General features: G+C 38.0%; 1 protein-coding gene across 3 annotated transcripts in view; it reads right to left on the bottom strand.

The window, feature by feature from the left end:
* Window positions 1-17,113, bottom strand: part of PSEN1 (presenilin 1) — a 69,944-nt gene that overhangs the window by 42,798 nt on the left and 10,033 nt on the right. Inside the window, exons 2-3 of one of the 3 annotated variants that reach the window (XM_032837449.1) lie at window positions 16,889-16,967; window positions 16,657-16,796 (exon numbers count right to left, since the gene is read on the bottom strand). In XM_032837449.1, coding sequence (XP_032693340.1) covers window positions 16,657-16,743 — 87 coding nt within the window. In that variant the 5' untranslated portion in view covers window positions 16,744-16,796; window positions 16,889-16,967. The remainder of the gene's footprint in view (window positions 1-16,656; window positions 16,797-16,888; window positions 16,968-17,113) is intronic. The other 2 variants (XM_032837451.1, XM_032837450.1) reach the window with 2 other exon arrangements.

The raw sequence follows: 17,113 nt of genomic DNA, 5'->3' as shown, positions 1-17,113 counted from the left end.
ATGTAGGCTCTGGAGGCCAGGGACACAGTGTGACAGACAGCTGAAGAAAGTTGAGGAAATCCATACTTCCATTTTTTTTGAAGGAGGTAACTAAGTCATATGCCAAGAATGTTTTGTTTGCAACTAATGTTCAGCAATACAATTATGACCAACTGAATTGGTTGATTACTGGTTGATTACTAATACAATATAAACCAAAATACACATAACAATAGCTCTTTCTATATGGTATTTAATAATTTACAAAGCATGCTCACATTATTTCATTTATTCTTTGTATATATAGAGAGGTTTTGGTAGATTAATGTTAAAATAATTTGTTTAAAATCTCAAGGCCAGAAAACAGTAGACAACAGGAATCAAATTCAAGTTTCTTGCTTCAAAATCTTTGTTCTTTCTATGGCACCACAGCTGTCCTATTAGGCTCCATGAACAGTTTAATTGGGTAAGTCTAGCATGAAAGAAGCAATCATAATATGTTCATTCACAGTACTCAACTGGATGTTCTGGTTTCTAATGAACATGAGCCAACCCCACCCTGCCCCACCCTTAAAGCTGATATGGGATGGAGAGCACTGTTTAACTCACCCTTTCTCTTTATAGTACATTTGATACTATTTTTAAAATTGACTGTATGTTTCAAAAAAAAAAACTAAAATAAAATTGACTATATGTTTCAATTTCTTTAAAATACAGTTTATTTAAACAGGTAAAATTTTCACATGATTCTAAAGTCAAAGAATGTAACAAGGAATAACATAAAAAAAATCTCCCACATAACTAATTATATAATGCTCCAGGTTACCACTGTCATTATTCTCTGCAGTTTCTTGATGTATATACAAGCAAATACAAATATATATTCTCATTCCCCCTTTTTACACAAATTATTTTAGTACAATAAATGCACTCTCCTGCACTTTGCTTTCTTTGCTTAACTTTGAAAAACTTTAAACATCACTTTTTTTATAAAGATTTTATTTATTTATTCGATAGAGCGAGCACGAGCAGGGGAGCAACAGGCAGAGGGAGAGGGAGAAGTAGGCTCCCCGCTGAGCAAGGAGCCCTCAGGGCTCCATCCCAGGACCCTGGGATCATGACCTGAGCCAAAGGCACATGCTCCACGACTGAGCTACCCGGGCACCCCCCAGAAAACCTTTTTAAACCAGCTACATAACCAGTGTATGAACGTATCATAATGTATTAGGCCAATCCCCTAAAGACAGACATTTAACTTGCTTCCATCTTTTTTTCTTTTTTTAAATTCAATTCAATTTAGTTAACATATACTGCATTATTTTAGTTTCAGGGACAGAATTTAGTGATTCATCAGTTGCATATCACTCCCAGTGCTCTTTACATCAAGTGCCCTTCTTAATGCCCATCACCCAATAATCCCATCTCCCTACCCACCTCCCCTCCAGCAACGATGTTTGTTTCTCTGAGTTAAGCATCTCTTATGGTTTGCCTCCCTCTCCATTTTCATCTTATTTTTCCTTCACTTTCCCTATGGTCATCTGTTTTGTTTCTTAAATTCCACACGAGTGAAATCATACTGTATTTGTCTTTCTGTGACTTATTTCATTTAGCCTAATACCCTCTAGTTCCAACCATGTGGTTGCAAATGGCAAAATTTCATTCTTTTTGATGGCTGAGTAAAAATTCCATTACACACACACACACCATTTTCTTTATTCATTCATCTGATCTCTCAATGTACATCTGGGTCTTTCCATATTTTGGCTATTGTGGACACTGCTGCTATAACCATGCTTCCAACTTTTTGCCATTTACAAACACTGCTGCAGTGAATGCCCCCTACAAGTTATTTCACATGTGCAAAGCATTATCTGTAGGGTAAGTTTCCTGAAGTGAAACTACTGGGTCAAAGTATATATGCATTTAAAATTCTGATATGTATTGCCAAATCACCCTTCCTATGGGTTGTATCAATTTAAAGACCCAAGCAGTACAGGACAGTTCCTATTTCAACAAGCCCTTATCAACAAAGCAAGCTATGAAATGTTTGGATTTTTACCAATCTAATAGGTTAAATATGCAAACATGGTGTAACTTCTTTTATTATTAGAAAAGATGAGCATTTTTTTCTATGAACTAAATATTCATATCCTTTGCCATTAGCTCATGGTACTCAGGACCGTATTTGGCTTATTGTACTGTTTTAGTTTCTAGGTTTAATCATTATGCTTACTAATTTTTTAAAAAGCGAATGCCAGGGATATAGTGGTCAAAAAGATAGATAAGGTCTCTGCTCTCATGAACTGATAAAATGTTAAAAAAAAAAAAAAAAAAAAGGATGACACTAGAACTACTAAGAGATTTCCAAAATGAAAAATCCTGGCAGCTAAATATTAAGATGATGACTTAGCATTATTTTTAAGACTAATTTAAAAAACATTTTTTATTATGGGAAAAGTTCAAATACCGTCAGAAGTGTAAAATGAAGTCCCATGTACAGTTTACTCAGCTTCAATTACTACCAACTCATGGCTAATCTTACTCCATCTATTTTCCCATACACCTTACCCATCTAGCATTGAGATAAATTCAGACATATCATTTCCTTTGTAAATATTTTAGCATATACCTCTAAAAGATTAAAAATATAAAGACATTCTGTGTGTGTAGCTTGGTAGGTCATTGCTAAAAAGACAGACTTTACTTTTTATAAGCAGTTTTGGGTTCACAGCAAAACTGAACAGAAAGGACAGATTTCACATGCCCTTGCCTCCCAGCCCTCACCAACTACCCCCCCACCCCCGCCATCAACATCCTATACCGGAGTGGTACATTTCTAATCAATGAATCTATATTAACATGCCATTATCACCCGAAGTCCATAGTTTACATTAAGGTTCATTCTTGATCAAGTTACACATTCCATGAGTTCTAAAAAATGTATAACATGTATCCATCATAGTACCATATACAATAGTTCTACTGTCCTAAAAATCCTGTGTTCTGCCTATTTATATATCTCTCTCTCCACTACAACTCTGGGCAACCACTGATCTTATTACTGCCTCCACAGTTTTGCCTTTAAAAGTTATTTTTAAGGTTTAGAAAAACAAGTGCTGTAGCCATTATAAATGATTTCATTTCAGTGGCAGAAGGAAGGATTACTCACTATACAAATGTTGTAAGTGTCAGGGAGGGTGGAGTCCTAGGGGAAGTGGTAAGTACGTGGGAAGTGAATTCCTATGAAGCCAGATTCTCTGGGACTCCTACACCATTAAGTCAGAGGCTTCGTTTTAATTCTTTCTCCCTTTTTCTAACTTTAAAACGTGATGCAAGTACAACTCCAGCCACCAAAAGCATGCGGACCCTCAAACAAGGGAGAGTATTTCTCAAGCAGCAAAAATTGTGGAGGTATTTTTAATACAGTGTAGTGCCTGTTTTTTTTTTTTGTTTTGTTTTGTTTTTAAGCCTTGTTTTCTGCCTGCCCCTGCTTTTTTTAAGTTTTATTTTTGTAGTTAAAATACTATAAACAGGGGTGCCTGGGCGGCTCAGTTGGTTAAGCGTCTGCCTTCAACTCAGGTCACGATCCCAGGGTCCTCAGATCAAGCCCCAAGTAGGGCTTCCTGCTCAGCGAGGAATCTGCTTCTCCCTCCGCATCTGATCCTGCCCCTGCTCATGCTCTTCCTCAGATAAATAAAATCTTGAGGAAAAAAAAAAAAAAAAGACTATACATAAACAAAAATGTTTATAAAGAGAAGTTTAGAAACATTTTTTACAAGTTTTAAAAAGTGTTACAAGCTTTTGTTTCTAACATAGAAAATTGTCCTCCCTAATCTTTGCCCCCAATATGAACATGGTGAACAATCTTAAGTACCTTTAGATTTTTTAATTTTAAATTTTTAAAGTAAGACCTACACCCATCATGGGGCTTGAACTCACAACAGGAGGTCAACATGAGTCAGATGCTCTACTGACTGAGCCAGCCAGGCACCCCATACTTCTAGATTTCTTTTTTTAAAGCCATATTCTATATTTGCTTTTGTCACCTAATAATGTACCAGATACCTTTCTATGCCAGCAGATTATACCTGTCTCCACAAACAGCAGAGTAATGACACTTATGATAATAACTGCTAAGATTTAATGACCACATACGTGTGGGACACTATGCTAAGCACTTCAGGTGAGTAATAAACTCTTGAGTTGATTAATATTATAAACTTCATTATTTAACAGAAAAAGAAACTGAAGCTTCAAGGCCAGAAAATTTACCAAAAAATCAGCGCTAAGGAGGTCTAGAGCAGGGATTCTAATTCAGACAGTTCAGTCATCCTATTATTAACCATTATTTTATAGTACTGACTGGATAAACCATAAGGAATACAGAATTAAAATTATCTTAAAATTCCCATTGTTACACATAATGTCTCATCAAATATGTTTGTCTACATTTCTTGGCACACTTGTGCTAATATTTTTATAGGATAAATTTCTAGAAGTGGAAATCTTAAGTTAAAATGTATGTGCATTTTTAGGGGCACCTGGGTGGCTCAGCTGGTTAAGCATCTGCCTTTGGGGATCCCAGGGTTCTGGGATCGAGCCCTGCATTGGGCTCCGTGCTCAGTGCGGAGCCTCTTTATCCAGCTTCCTCTACCTGTTGCTCCCCTTGGTTGTCCTTGCTCTCTGTGGGTCAAATAAATAAATATATACATATATGAAAAAAAAAAAAGGTATGTGAATTTTTAGATTTAATTGTCAAATTATTTCCAAAAGACCTCCACATTTGCAGACTTGACACCTTACCTCCAAATAAACACAAATTAAACTCCCATGAGCAGCACATGGGAATGCCTATTTCCCCATACCTTAAGTAGCATTGGGTTTTTCTTTTGCATTTTTCTTTTTAATAAATATTTTTTGGAATGATTTTATTTATTTGACAGATCACAAGTAGGCAGAGCAGTAGACAGAGTGGGGGGGTGGGAGCAGGCTCCCCCCCGAGTGGAGAGCCCGATGCAGGGCTCGATCCCAGGACCCTGAGATCACGACCCGAGCCAAAGGCAGAGGCTTAAGCCACTGAGCCACCCAGGTGCCCTGCGTTTTTCTTTTTAAGATTTTATTTAATTAATTTAAGTAATCTCTACATCCAATATGAGGCTTGAACTGAAACCCAGAGATCCAGAGGCAAATGATCTACTGACTGAGCCAGCCGCATTGGGTTTCAATCCTTGCTCACTGATAAGTTAAAAAAAAAAAGATTTCATTTCTGTTTCTTATTATTAGGGAGGTTGATCAACTAGCCTTTTCATGTATTTATTGACATTTATATTTCTTCTTCTTCCTCCTTATATACTGCTCATATCCTTTGGCAATGCTCTGAGTTATGTTCCTTCTGACTTCATAGGAATTCCTTATATGTTAAGATCCACCTGTCATTATGCATTATAAGCCTCTGACAATTTATTTTTTTTACTTTATTCATGGCAGTTACTGCCACATTTAAGTTTATAATTTTATATTGCTGCATATGAATGTAAATGATTTTATGAGGAAAACAACTTATTCTTACTACACCCCAAAATCTACTGTTTTTCAACATACATATTTACAGTTATAATGAATGTTCACAAATATTGTGTCCTGCTTTTTTATTTATTTATTTTTATTTTTTTTTAAATATTTTATTTATTTTACAAGTAGGCAGAGAGGCAGGCAGAGAGAGAGAGAGGAGGAAGCAGGCTACCTGCTTAGCAGAGAGCCGGATGCGGGACTCAATCCCAGGACCCTGAGATCATGACCTGAGCTGAAGGCAGAGGCTTTAACCCACTGAGCCACCCAGGCGCCCCTGCTTTTTTAATCTAATATTGTTTCACATATGCATTTTCATGTAATAACAATCAACATGCCTAAAAAATTACAATGCATTTTATTATGTTGATGTGCTTACAGTCTGCATATTATTTACTTACTTAAAGTCAGTATTCATTTATAGCAAAAAGTAATAATCCTATAAGACTTTATGGAAACTGTCTGGATTTCTACAGTGAGAAATGTGCGGCTCCTGAGACCCCAGTATAGGAAAAACTAGAAGAGTAGCTTAACTGAAGAACGGTCAAGTTATGTGGAACACTTGAAAATATTTATTAATCATAGGCAACATGTTTCCAACAGCACACAGAATTCCATCCAGCATCTGGCCAAGATTCATGATTCCCTGAAGTCAGAGGTTTAACCATTACTCTAACGTGAAGGAAGGCTGTCATTTCCCTGAACAGTTGACGTAACTGGTTAAAGATAACATTTAATATTTATGGGGCTGTTGTGTTAGGCTTGAACCTAGAGGGGGTTTTTTTGTTTTGTTTTGTTTTGGACAAACTCTTAAGATCTGTGGCAGAGATCTCTGACTACTCTCATGCAGAAGGAAGCATGTTCCTCTGGAGGTCATCAAGACTAAGTTTTCTTTCTCCTTACTTCATTTTGACATAACTGGGAAAATTCATTACTATTCATTACTATACAATATAACAACACTGTCAAAGGCTTATTGGGCCCAGTTCAGTTTAAATTTAGATCACTCCTTTCCTTTATTTTCTCAAGGTCCCAAATACTTAAACACTAAATAGCTTATAGGTCTGTCTGCTGTTTAATTTTATAGAATTTCTCACACTCAAAAAAAAGTGATCCATCATCATTTAGAAAACAAAGTTAGTTCTGCCAGTCTATGATTCACTAACAACTTAATAAAGTTCTTTCCATTTAATGTTTTGAATTAAAAAAAGATAATGCAGATAACCTTAGTTTGTAAAGACTAAACATACCTTTTTTACATACTTTTCTTTTCTTTTTTTTTTTTTTTTTAAGTAGGCTCCATGCACAAGCATGAAGCTCAGTGCAGGGCTCGAACTCATGACCCTGAGATCAAGACCTGAGCTGGGATCAAGAGTCAGAGGCTTATTAGCCCACTGAGCCATCCAGACAACCCAAGACTAAACATACTTTAACGTAAATTTAGCCGTTGAAGGTAGCAGACTCGTGTAAGTGTTCTTCAGCAACTGCTTTATATAGAGAATCCTTACTGATCTCTCAATGGATTACTACTTTAAGGCCTCTTTTTTAGTAAAAATGACTGATTTTTTTTTTCTACTGTAAATCAAAAAGGCTGTTGATAATTTCTTTAAGGTCTAGAAAATTTGGGTCAGAATAAACTAATATGAATAAAAATACTGAATATATTATTATTATTTTTTTTTTTAAATGAGAGAGAGAGAGAGCATGAGAGGAGAAAGGTCAGTGGGAGAAGCAAACTCCCTTACCGAGCAGGGAGCCCGATGCGGGACTCGATCCTGGGACTCCAGGATCATGACCCAAGCCTAAGGCAGTCACCTAACCAACTGAGCCACCCAGGTGTCCCTGAATATCCTATTTTTAAATCTAATTATTTTTCTCTGATATCACTCTCCCTTTATTTCTTCACCCAATAAATTAGTTCCTAAACCGTAAACCAAAAGTACCAACAAGATCTGGGAATGGGTCAGAAATGCAAATTCTGTGGTCTCATCTCACACTTATAGAATCAGTAACTTTAGGTTTGGGGGCCAGAGAATTTTTATTAACAGTTCTTCCAGGGGATTCCAATGTACACAAAGGTTTAAAAAATCATTGCTCTAGTACACATTTAAAAAGGGTTAGTAAACAATATAAGCAAATCTTAAGACTTACTTAAAAAAAAATCCACAGGTTTCTTAGGAAACTAAGGTGTCTGCTAATCCTCATAAAAGATCCAAGTCCACATCAAATCAAAACATGAATTTCTACTCTTCTGAAGTTTGTATTTTCAATTTCTTCTAGTTTTAGTATATTCCTATCATGTCAGCTGACATGGAGGCTGACTTCTGGCAAAGAATAATGACTGGTCAAGGAAAAAGAGCTCTAGCAATCAAAATTTTGCACCAAAATCAAAATAAAACCATATAAACTATTTTAATAGGTACAGTAAAAGTAAACCTAAGGATTACAATGGATCACAAACTACAGAAAAAGGCCCAGATAATGTTCTTGTTAGAGCTACTTTAATAACCAACCTACACAATACATTTAGGAAACCAAGAACTTCAACTATTTCACAACTTGTAAGCTTTTTGGCCTTTGTCAGAAATAGTTGTCATTAGTTTACCTTCTAGACTCCAGTCCCTACAGACATAGCCAACTAACAGCAAAACCAAACATGAAGTTCATGCTAGCTTCCAGGTGAGGTGATGAGTAAACTAATGGAAAGAAGTAAAATTTTTGACTGAATGCCATCTCTAAGGAAGCAGGGACAATTTGTTGAGGGAAAAAGAATAGAATGAAGTCTTGGCTTAGTCCTTGTGACATACTGAAACATTGTTTGAGCCATTCTACATAAAACTGGAGCTCTGCCCCACAGGGTGACAGCAGCACAGACATAACATGGCAGCAACAGCCGAGATGTAAGATGGCTAAGGGAAGTGTGTCCAGAGACCACGAAGCCCAGAGAAGCCGCTCACACAAAAGGTGAGCTAGTAAGACTCACCTCAGATTTTTATTCGCAGATACAAAACTTAAAAGTGTTCTTGCTAGTGTGAGAAAAACCTGGGAGACTTGTAGGGAACTGGTTTAGAGATACTGGGTGATCAATAAACTCCAAAGGCAGAAACATGAACAAAGTTCTGCTTATAGAGACTTTACAGACTAGATGGGGTCAACAAGCATCTGTTATCAGTAGCAATTAAGATGTTTTATATGGGTTGGTTTTGCAGATAATCAAAGCTTAAAGGTTAAATCCAAAAACTTTTATTATTATTGAGGAAAATATTCTAAAATGCATTATAAACATTTCAGTCTTAAGCTGTAGAATGGCTTAGCGGGAAGCCTGCTTCATCCTCTCCCACTCCCCCTGCTTGTGTTGCCTCTCTCACTGTGTCTCTCTCTGTTAAATAAATAAAATCTTAAAAGTAAAATAAAATAAAAGTTATCTTTTAAGGGGTGCTTGGATGACATAGTTAGTTATGCATCCGACTCTTGGTTTCAGCTCAGGTCGTGATCTCAGGATTGTGGGATCAAGCCCCACGGCGGGTTCTGCACTCAGCAGGGAGACTGCTTGAGATTCTCACTCTCCCTTGGCCCCTCCTCCCATCAAGCTGTTCCTCTAAAATAAATAAATCTTTAAAAAAAAACAAAACAAAACCCTCCTTTGCCCTTCCCCCCAGCTTGCTCTCTCTAAAATAAGTAAATTTTTAAAAAATAAAAATTTAAAAACACAAAGATTTCTTTTAAAATTATGAGATAAATATATTAGAGAACATCTAGAAAAATATAAGGGGAAAATCACCAACATCACTAATATTCTATTTTTATTTTTCTGATGCAGATGTAAGACAATGAACGGAACAGCTAAACTAGTTGGACAACACTGCAGTGTTCTCTATGCTAGTTTAGTTCAGTCTTCCTTTATAAGAGATGGAAAAGCTTTTATCATATTCAGGACTGATAATCTACACTGCAAATTTTTCTCATACTATTTCTTTTTTTAAATTTTATTTATTTGGGAGAGAGAGAGAGAGAGAACACAAGTTGGGGGAGTGGCAGGCAGTGGGAGAGGGAGAAGTAGGCTCCCATTCACTGGGGAGCCTGATGTGGGGCTTGATTCTAGGACTCCGGGCTGGGATCATGACCTAAGCCTAAGGCAGACACTTAACCAACTGAGCCACCAGGTGCCCCTCTTAAACTATTTCTAATTGAAAAAATACAAATAAATTTCACTTTTAAAAGGAAAGACTAACTCACCAACTTAAAACATTTCAACTATGCACCATAAACAAACTGAAGCTGCAAACCTGGAGAAAATATTTCAGAAGTATAAAGCCAACACGAGATTAGCATCCCTCCTCCCCACCAAAATATACATTTCAAAAAAATCAGTAAGAAAAAGACAACCAAAAAAGAAAAAGAAAAGGGAAAAAAAAAAAAGGACAAAAGAGAAATGGGCAAAGAACATAAACAGACAATTCACAGAAAAGGAAATGGAAATGGGCAATAAGCATAAGGAAAAAGGCTCCACCAACCCTATTAGAAATTAGGGAAATAAAATTAAAATAACATGGTGGGGCAGGGAGAGGGGGCGCCTGGGTGGCTTAGTCATTAAGTGTCTGCCTTTGGCTCAGGTCATGATCCCAGGGTCCTGGAATTGAGTCCCGCTCAGCAGAAATCCTGCTTCTCCCTCTCCCCCACCCCCCCCTGCTTGTATTCCCTCTCTCACTATGTCTCTATCAAATTAAATAAAATCTTTAAAAAATAATAAAGTAAAATAACATGAGGGATCATTTCAAACCCATCCACCTAATACACACTAAGTCAGACAATACCAAGAACTAGCCAGGATGTAGAGAAATGAAAACTGCTGCACACTCTTGATATACAACCACTTTGGAAGGCATACTGGCAATCTCTAATGTAGTTTAAGATCTATATGCCCAATGGCAGCAATTATCACTGAGAAACTCACACACGTGCAGGTTTAATGAATTAGAATGTCATTGAAACACTGTTGGTTACTGTGAAAAACTGGAAACTACTAAATACCTACAAATAAAAAAATACATTTTTGTATATTCACAAAATAAAGAGAAAATAAAAAAAACTAAAGGTATATGCATCTATCAATATATCAATTCCAAAAACATATTTTTTCTGTAACATGTACCTACACATTTAAAAAATGTGGTAAATTTTCTTCTACAACTTTCACACACAAATACATATACTTTATATACTTTCAAAACATGCAAAGTGATATATTAAATATCATTTATGTTCATAAATATAGTATGGTAAGTACTAAATTCAGGATAGTAACTACTATTCAGGGAAAAGAAGGTGAATGTGGGAGAGGTGCTTCAATTTTATCTGTAATTTCTTTTTGTTATAGAACTAGACCATCTGTTCAAAATAATTGCAAAATTTTGTTTGGTTTGGATTTTGTTTCTGTAGATCAATATATAACAGAAACAGAAAAAGTTTAGTGAAAATAATCTTCAAAAATAAAACATACACAGCAAAAAAGACAAGATGTTAAAGTTTAATAAAGTTGGGTGGTAGGTACATGGGTGCTTATTATATTATTGGTCATACTTTCTCTATATCCTTAAAATATTTCACAATAAAAATTTTTAAATTTTTAAATTTAAAAATTTAGAGTTTTAAATTAAAAAAAAAAAACACGATTTTTCAGCTCTCTAATCTCATCAAACTTCAACTCCCTTTACTGTGAATAGGATTACCCATAAGAGCTTACAAAAAGAAAACATCTTTTCTGGGCTAAGGCAGCCTATCACGTATCTGCTAAGGATAGAAGAATGAAGTCATGGGCAATATTTCACTTCTGGAAAGAGAAAAATGTTTTATCTGCGTGAACACTAACACTATATCACTGCAATAATGCTTGAAGTTACACAACAGAGTCATCTAATTAATTGAGTTAGACTGGGTTAATCAGATCCAAAATGATTTCATTATACTTCTGACAGGGTAATCAACTTGATCCTATTTTCTCAGGACTGTCCCAGTTTTAACATTTTATTTATTTATTTGACAGAGAGAGATCACAAGTAGGCAGAGAGGCAGGCAGAGAGAGAGGAGGAAGCAGGCTCCCCGCGGAGCAGAGAGCCCGATGCAGGGCTCGATCCCAGGACCCTGGACTCATGACCTGAGCTGAAGGCAGAGGCTTTAACTCACTGAGCCACCCAGGCGCCCAGGACTGTCCCAGTTTTAAAACTGAAAGTCTTGTGTTCCAGGGACCTATCAGTCTCGGGCATACCAGGACAGCTGGCAACCCTAACTCCTGGTCACAACAAAACTACTGAAAAAGAATCTATGTAGTAAACTATCTTAATTTTACAGATGGGAAAAATGAAGCACTGAAACTATACACAGCTGTTTCAAAGTACAACTGGATCAAAGTTAGTTCTTTCCTGTGAGGGATCTATTTGTACATCACTCAGCCATAACCCCTAAATTCCAATTCATTGGTGTTGAACAGTTTTCAGTATCTGGTTATCCTCATATATCTTTCCCAAACTCAAAGGACTACCTCATAAAAGGAATTCAAGACTAGGGATGCTCCTGACCTTGGAGGAAGATACTGAGTAGAGGAAAGGAATAGTAAATCCATTTCTTGACACTGATATTTGAATAAATTGTGTAGGAAAGTTATTTTCTTTCCAGTTTCAGAAATATTTTTAAGTGAATGCTCATTTCTTTTTGTAATATTTAATGTAAAATAGCCTATTTGTATACTCTAGAGGATATATTCATATAGAGATGCACCTTATTAGACCTTAATAGCACTTTAATTCAAAGAAGGGGACAACTGAAGGAAAATCTGCTCGCTTATGGTGAATGTCTCCAAAATCTAAGGCCCTAGAACTAATGTTTGCCACAGTACCTTGCAGAGAGTCCAACATACTGAAGACATTCAAGATGCTAGTTTCCTTTCCTGAGCAGTGTGGAAAGATTGCAACTTTCTATATCTCTCAATTTCCTGGATTCCTCTTAACTAGCCACTGTGCAAATGAAGAAGAAATAAGCCTGATAAGGCTTTTTTATGCCTGCAGAGGCTCGTCTTCATGTGCTTGTATTTAACAAATCCAGGATCCAAGAGGAGAAATAAAAGAGCTGCTTTCAATTAATCCACAAAAACAGGCATCTACATTCAATTTAAATTTGGACTTTCCCCCATTTTTTCATAACACTGAAGCATATACACAATGGCTTCTTTATAGCCCTAAAAGCTAACAATGAGATTCTTTTCCTTTTTCTTTGGGTTTCTTTCTTTTTCTAAGTACACTGGTACTAAATGAATATACACTTAGTGCTTTCTTTCCCCAGAATTTTTTTCATACAGTATCTCCTCCTTTCAGTATTCTCACATTTTTCTGGGCTAAGAGATAGTTGGGAGAACAGAAAGAACACTGGAGGAAGTTTGAAATTAGAAAATACAGTTTTATGTTCCAGGTCTGTCATTTAACTTTCTATGTGATCCCGGACAAGCATTTAAACTATAAAAGGGGAATAGGGCACCTGGCTGGCTCAGTTGGTTAAGTGTCTGACTCTTGATTTCAGCTCAGATCATGATCTCAGGGTCCTGGGATTGAGCCCTGCCTCAGCCTCTGTGCTCAGGCTCAGCAGCTAGCCTGCTTGAGGATTCTCTTTTTCTCTGCCCTGTCCTCTGCTCTCTCTCCACCAGCCCCCTCAAATAAACAGATCTCTCTTTCTTAGTATTTTATTTATTTATTTGAGAGAGAGAAGTGAGAGCGAGCACGAGTGTTTGAGCATGCACAAGCTGGAGAAGAGGCAGAGAGAGGGAGAAGCGGACTCTCCAATGAGCAGAGAGCCTGATGTGGGGCTCAGTCCCAGGACCCCTGGATCATGACCTGAGCCGAAGGCAGATGCTTAAGCAACTGAGCCCCCCAGGTGCTCCATAAATAAATAAATCAAAATAAAATAAAACAGGACTAATACCTATCCAGTGGTAACTGGAAAGTATGAGAATGTATACAGAAGATTTTTTAAGTTTTAAAAAACTTATTTTTTTTTTTTTTTTTTTTTTTTAGTTTAAGAGAGCAAGCAGAGCGTTCAAGAAAGAACACGAGTTGGGGTGGGAAGGGCGAGAGGGAGATGGAGAAGCAGACTCCTCAATAAGCAGAAGGCCTGATGCGGGGCTTGATCCCAGGACCCTGGATCATGACCCAAGTCAAAGGCAGACTCTTAATTGATGGAGCCACTAAGGCGCCCCTATAGAAGATATTTTTGAGAAAATAAATAAAAGATAAACCTATTTAATGTCACATTATCAAATGGCAGGGTTAAAATTAAATAAATCAGGCATGATATTCTGAGCAGTGGTACCCTAAGAGATCTGGAAGGTACCACTGAGAACATTAGCACTAAGACTTACTAATATTACGTAAGTACATGTAATTATCAATAAAAATCCTGTGTCAATTGTACCTCCCCCAGAGCACCCTTTATTTTAATGTTAGTCACTATGGTGTAAAAAAAAAAAAAAAAAAAAAAAAACGGCAATCCAAAAAATTACCATGAAAGCCCCACCAAACCTGAGGGTGAGGGATATAAGTAACAGTGCATTAATAATGGAGAGCTCACTACGTACCAAGCAGTGCTTTTGGAGCTGGGGATTCAGGTTTACACGGCAGAGGGAGGCAGGCAAACACAAGAAGGCAGTAGACAAGAAAGCTAGAAATACTAGATAAGTGCTATGCACAAGGAAAGCAGAGACAGGGTGTAAGGGGTGGCAGGGAAGGGCGGCTGAGGAAGGCAAGGCCTCACTGATAAGGTGACTCAGGAGATGACCTAAATAAATCAAGTGAAGGGAGACATCTGAGAAGATTGGGAGAATAATTCAGGACCCACAGACAGAACTGAGGAAGCAGTCAGGGACAGAGAGGGTGCTGAGAGATAAGAGATAAGACAGACATGGGGGCACAGGATGGGGAGGTTAAAATGAGACCTCAGGGGCGTCTGGGTGGCTCAGTGGGTTAAAGCCTCTAACTTTGGCTCCGGTCATGGTCTCAGGGTCCTGGGATCGAGTCCTGCATCACGCTCTCTGCTCAGCGGGGAGCCTGCTTCCTCCACTCTCTCTGTCTGCCTCTCTGCCTACTTGTGATCTCTGTCAAATAACTAAATAAAATCCTTAAAAAAAAAAAAAAAAAAAAAAAAAAGACCTCAGACCAGATTTTATTGAGATGAGACCCCTGTGAGAGGTTTGGGACGCATAAGTGACATATACCTGTTTTTTTTTTCCCCCAAAAATATGTTAGTTGTAGAATCTTTTGTTCAAATGGATCCACAAGATAAAAGATAAAACAGGAGCTGCTCTAGCTAAGGAAGGGGTACCCAGAGACTAAGTTGGGGCTGTCCCCACTTTCCCTCTCTCAAGTAACAGTTTAAAGAAAGATGATTACAAAGTCTGTAGTATCCAAACTACCAAAAACTTCATGATCTGGCCTCATCCTAACTTCTCAAAAAGCTATTCCTAGGAAATAGCAAAATGGAGCAAATCAAGCAACTGTTGCAAACGTGTTGCCACAAAAACCAGTCTTTTTAACACCCACTGTCCACCAGGTACCAAGAAAGCAACAGCTCCTCTCCTCTCCCTTCCCCCACACACCTGTCAGGCTACATACTACCCTTTACAGCTTGTGTTACCTTTCAGGGCTTCCCCCATAATCATTTTATCTTGATTTCACTTGATTAAAAATGTTTTGGCAGTACAGTGTGATCTGCCTCTGATGACATATCTCTGGATACTGCCTCCCTGTCTATTTATATTTTAGGAAAATTCTCCCTGCACTAGTGATATTTCTTCCATCAGTGATGACATCCCGGTTTGCTCTATTCTAATCTCACCCATCCATCAAAGTCTACTTTGTGAAGTCTCTTCCTCACATGTTGACCCTTGACTGGAATCCTAAATATTAGTCTGAAGGGAACTTCCAGGCTATCCAGTTGCTGCTCTAGCTCACTGCTCATTCCACAAACTAACCAGACTAATCCTTTGCAGATCTGGTTGGCAGTCTTCCAGCTTCTGTGACTGCTTTTAGTGACAAGATAACACTACACCACACCCTTTCAGATGTATGGTAAATTGTGAGACAATTCTTTTTTTATTGACCCAGAACCGGTTTCCTTCCACCACTGGTTCTGCTCACTGGTTCTAATAAAGGGAAGGGTGACCCCACCCAACCCGACCCGACCCCTCGCAGCCTGCATAGCTTATAGTTGGCCTCATTTTCCCTAATTCCGCATCGACCTCTAAAGATCCTACCCATTTGCCAGCCATCTCACAGGCCTTTTGTGGGGTCTAAATTGAATCTGTAAATGACTAGCTATCAGAGTTGCAGGCTGATTTGATGTCTGTGTCCCATGCCACTGGTTACACCCCCTCCCTTTTTTTTTTTTTTTTAAGATTTTATTTATTCATTTGACAGACAGAGATGACAAGTAGGCAGAGAGAGGCAGGCAGAGAGAGAGAGGAGGAAGCAGGCTCCCCGCGGAGCAGAGAGGCCGATGTGGGGCTCGATCCCAGGACCCTGGACTCACCACTTGAGCCAAAGGCAGAGGCTTTAACCCACTGAGCCACCCAGGCGCCCCTATACTATCCCTTTCTTGATTCTCTCCCTTGAACTCTCTTAGGATTTCTACACTTAGCCTTGCACTCATCATGTGCATTCCGTCAGTGAGCATTTACTGGGCATTGTCAGGAACCACGATAGACACTGAAAAAGTAAGAACCATGAAAGGCACTGAAAAAATAAAAGCAAATAAAATGTCCTCAACCCATGGTAGAGTAAGAGCAATACAGGTGAAATAATAAACAGCTGGGGAAACTGGAGAAGGCTTTAATGGAGGAGGCAATATCCGAGGCAGGGAGGAACTGTATCAACACCCATGTCTCACACAGCCTTGTGTCCCCAGCACTAAATGGTACAGTGCTTTACCATCACTTTAAGTTCAGCAAATAGAGAAACTCGGAAAAGTAGAGAAAGTCTGCTCAGCCCCCTCAGCCTCTCTTGGACATGAGGGAAGGTGGTCACTAAATCCATAGTCTGGCAAGGGCAATTTCAGAGGCTGACACTGTACCTGGCTACGTACAGTATTGCTCGGGTGGTTGTCCTCGGACATCTGTGCATTCTGGAAGTAGGACAAGGGTGCAGGTAACTCTGTCATTGGAGCAACCGTATAGAAATACTTTTTCACAGAAAACAAAGCCTCTTGGGGTTCTGAAAAGGGAAAAAGAAAATAATCCTTTGTGCATTACAATTATACTTTCATTTTTAAACACTTTTGTAAATTACATTCAAGAAAAACAAACCTTTCTTTCATGTGTTCTTCTCCAAGCCAAGCTTTCTAAGGACCTGGAAGGCTGTCACTTGTGAGCTTCCGGATTAGGTCTGAAATAGGATTTTACCAGGTCACCCAGAGTAAATCTATTCACACCAATCAAGTACTTAGAATATTTTTGTATTTGTAATTTGTAAGCCAGAAATGTATTCATCTGCCATCAACTTCAAGTGACAAACTTTTTTGTTAGCTCAAG

This window comes from Lontra canadensis, unplaced genomic scaffold (genome assembly GCF_010015895.1).
Source record: "Lontra canadensis isolate GAN:19392208 unplaced genomic scaffold, GSC_riverotter_1.0 scaffold98, whole genome shotgun sequence".
Classification (NCBI taxonomy): domain Eukaryota; kingdom Metazoa; phylum Chordata; class Mammalia; order Carnivora; family Mustelidae; genus Lontra; species Lontra canadensis.
Note: the sequence above shows the minus strand (reverse complement) of the source record. Positions and strands in the feature narration are given on the sequence as shown.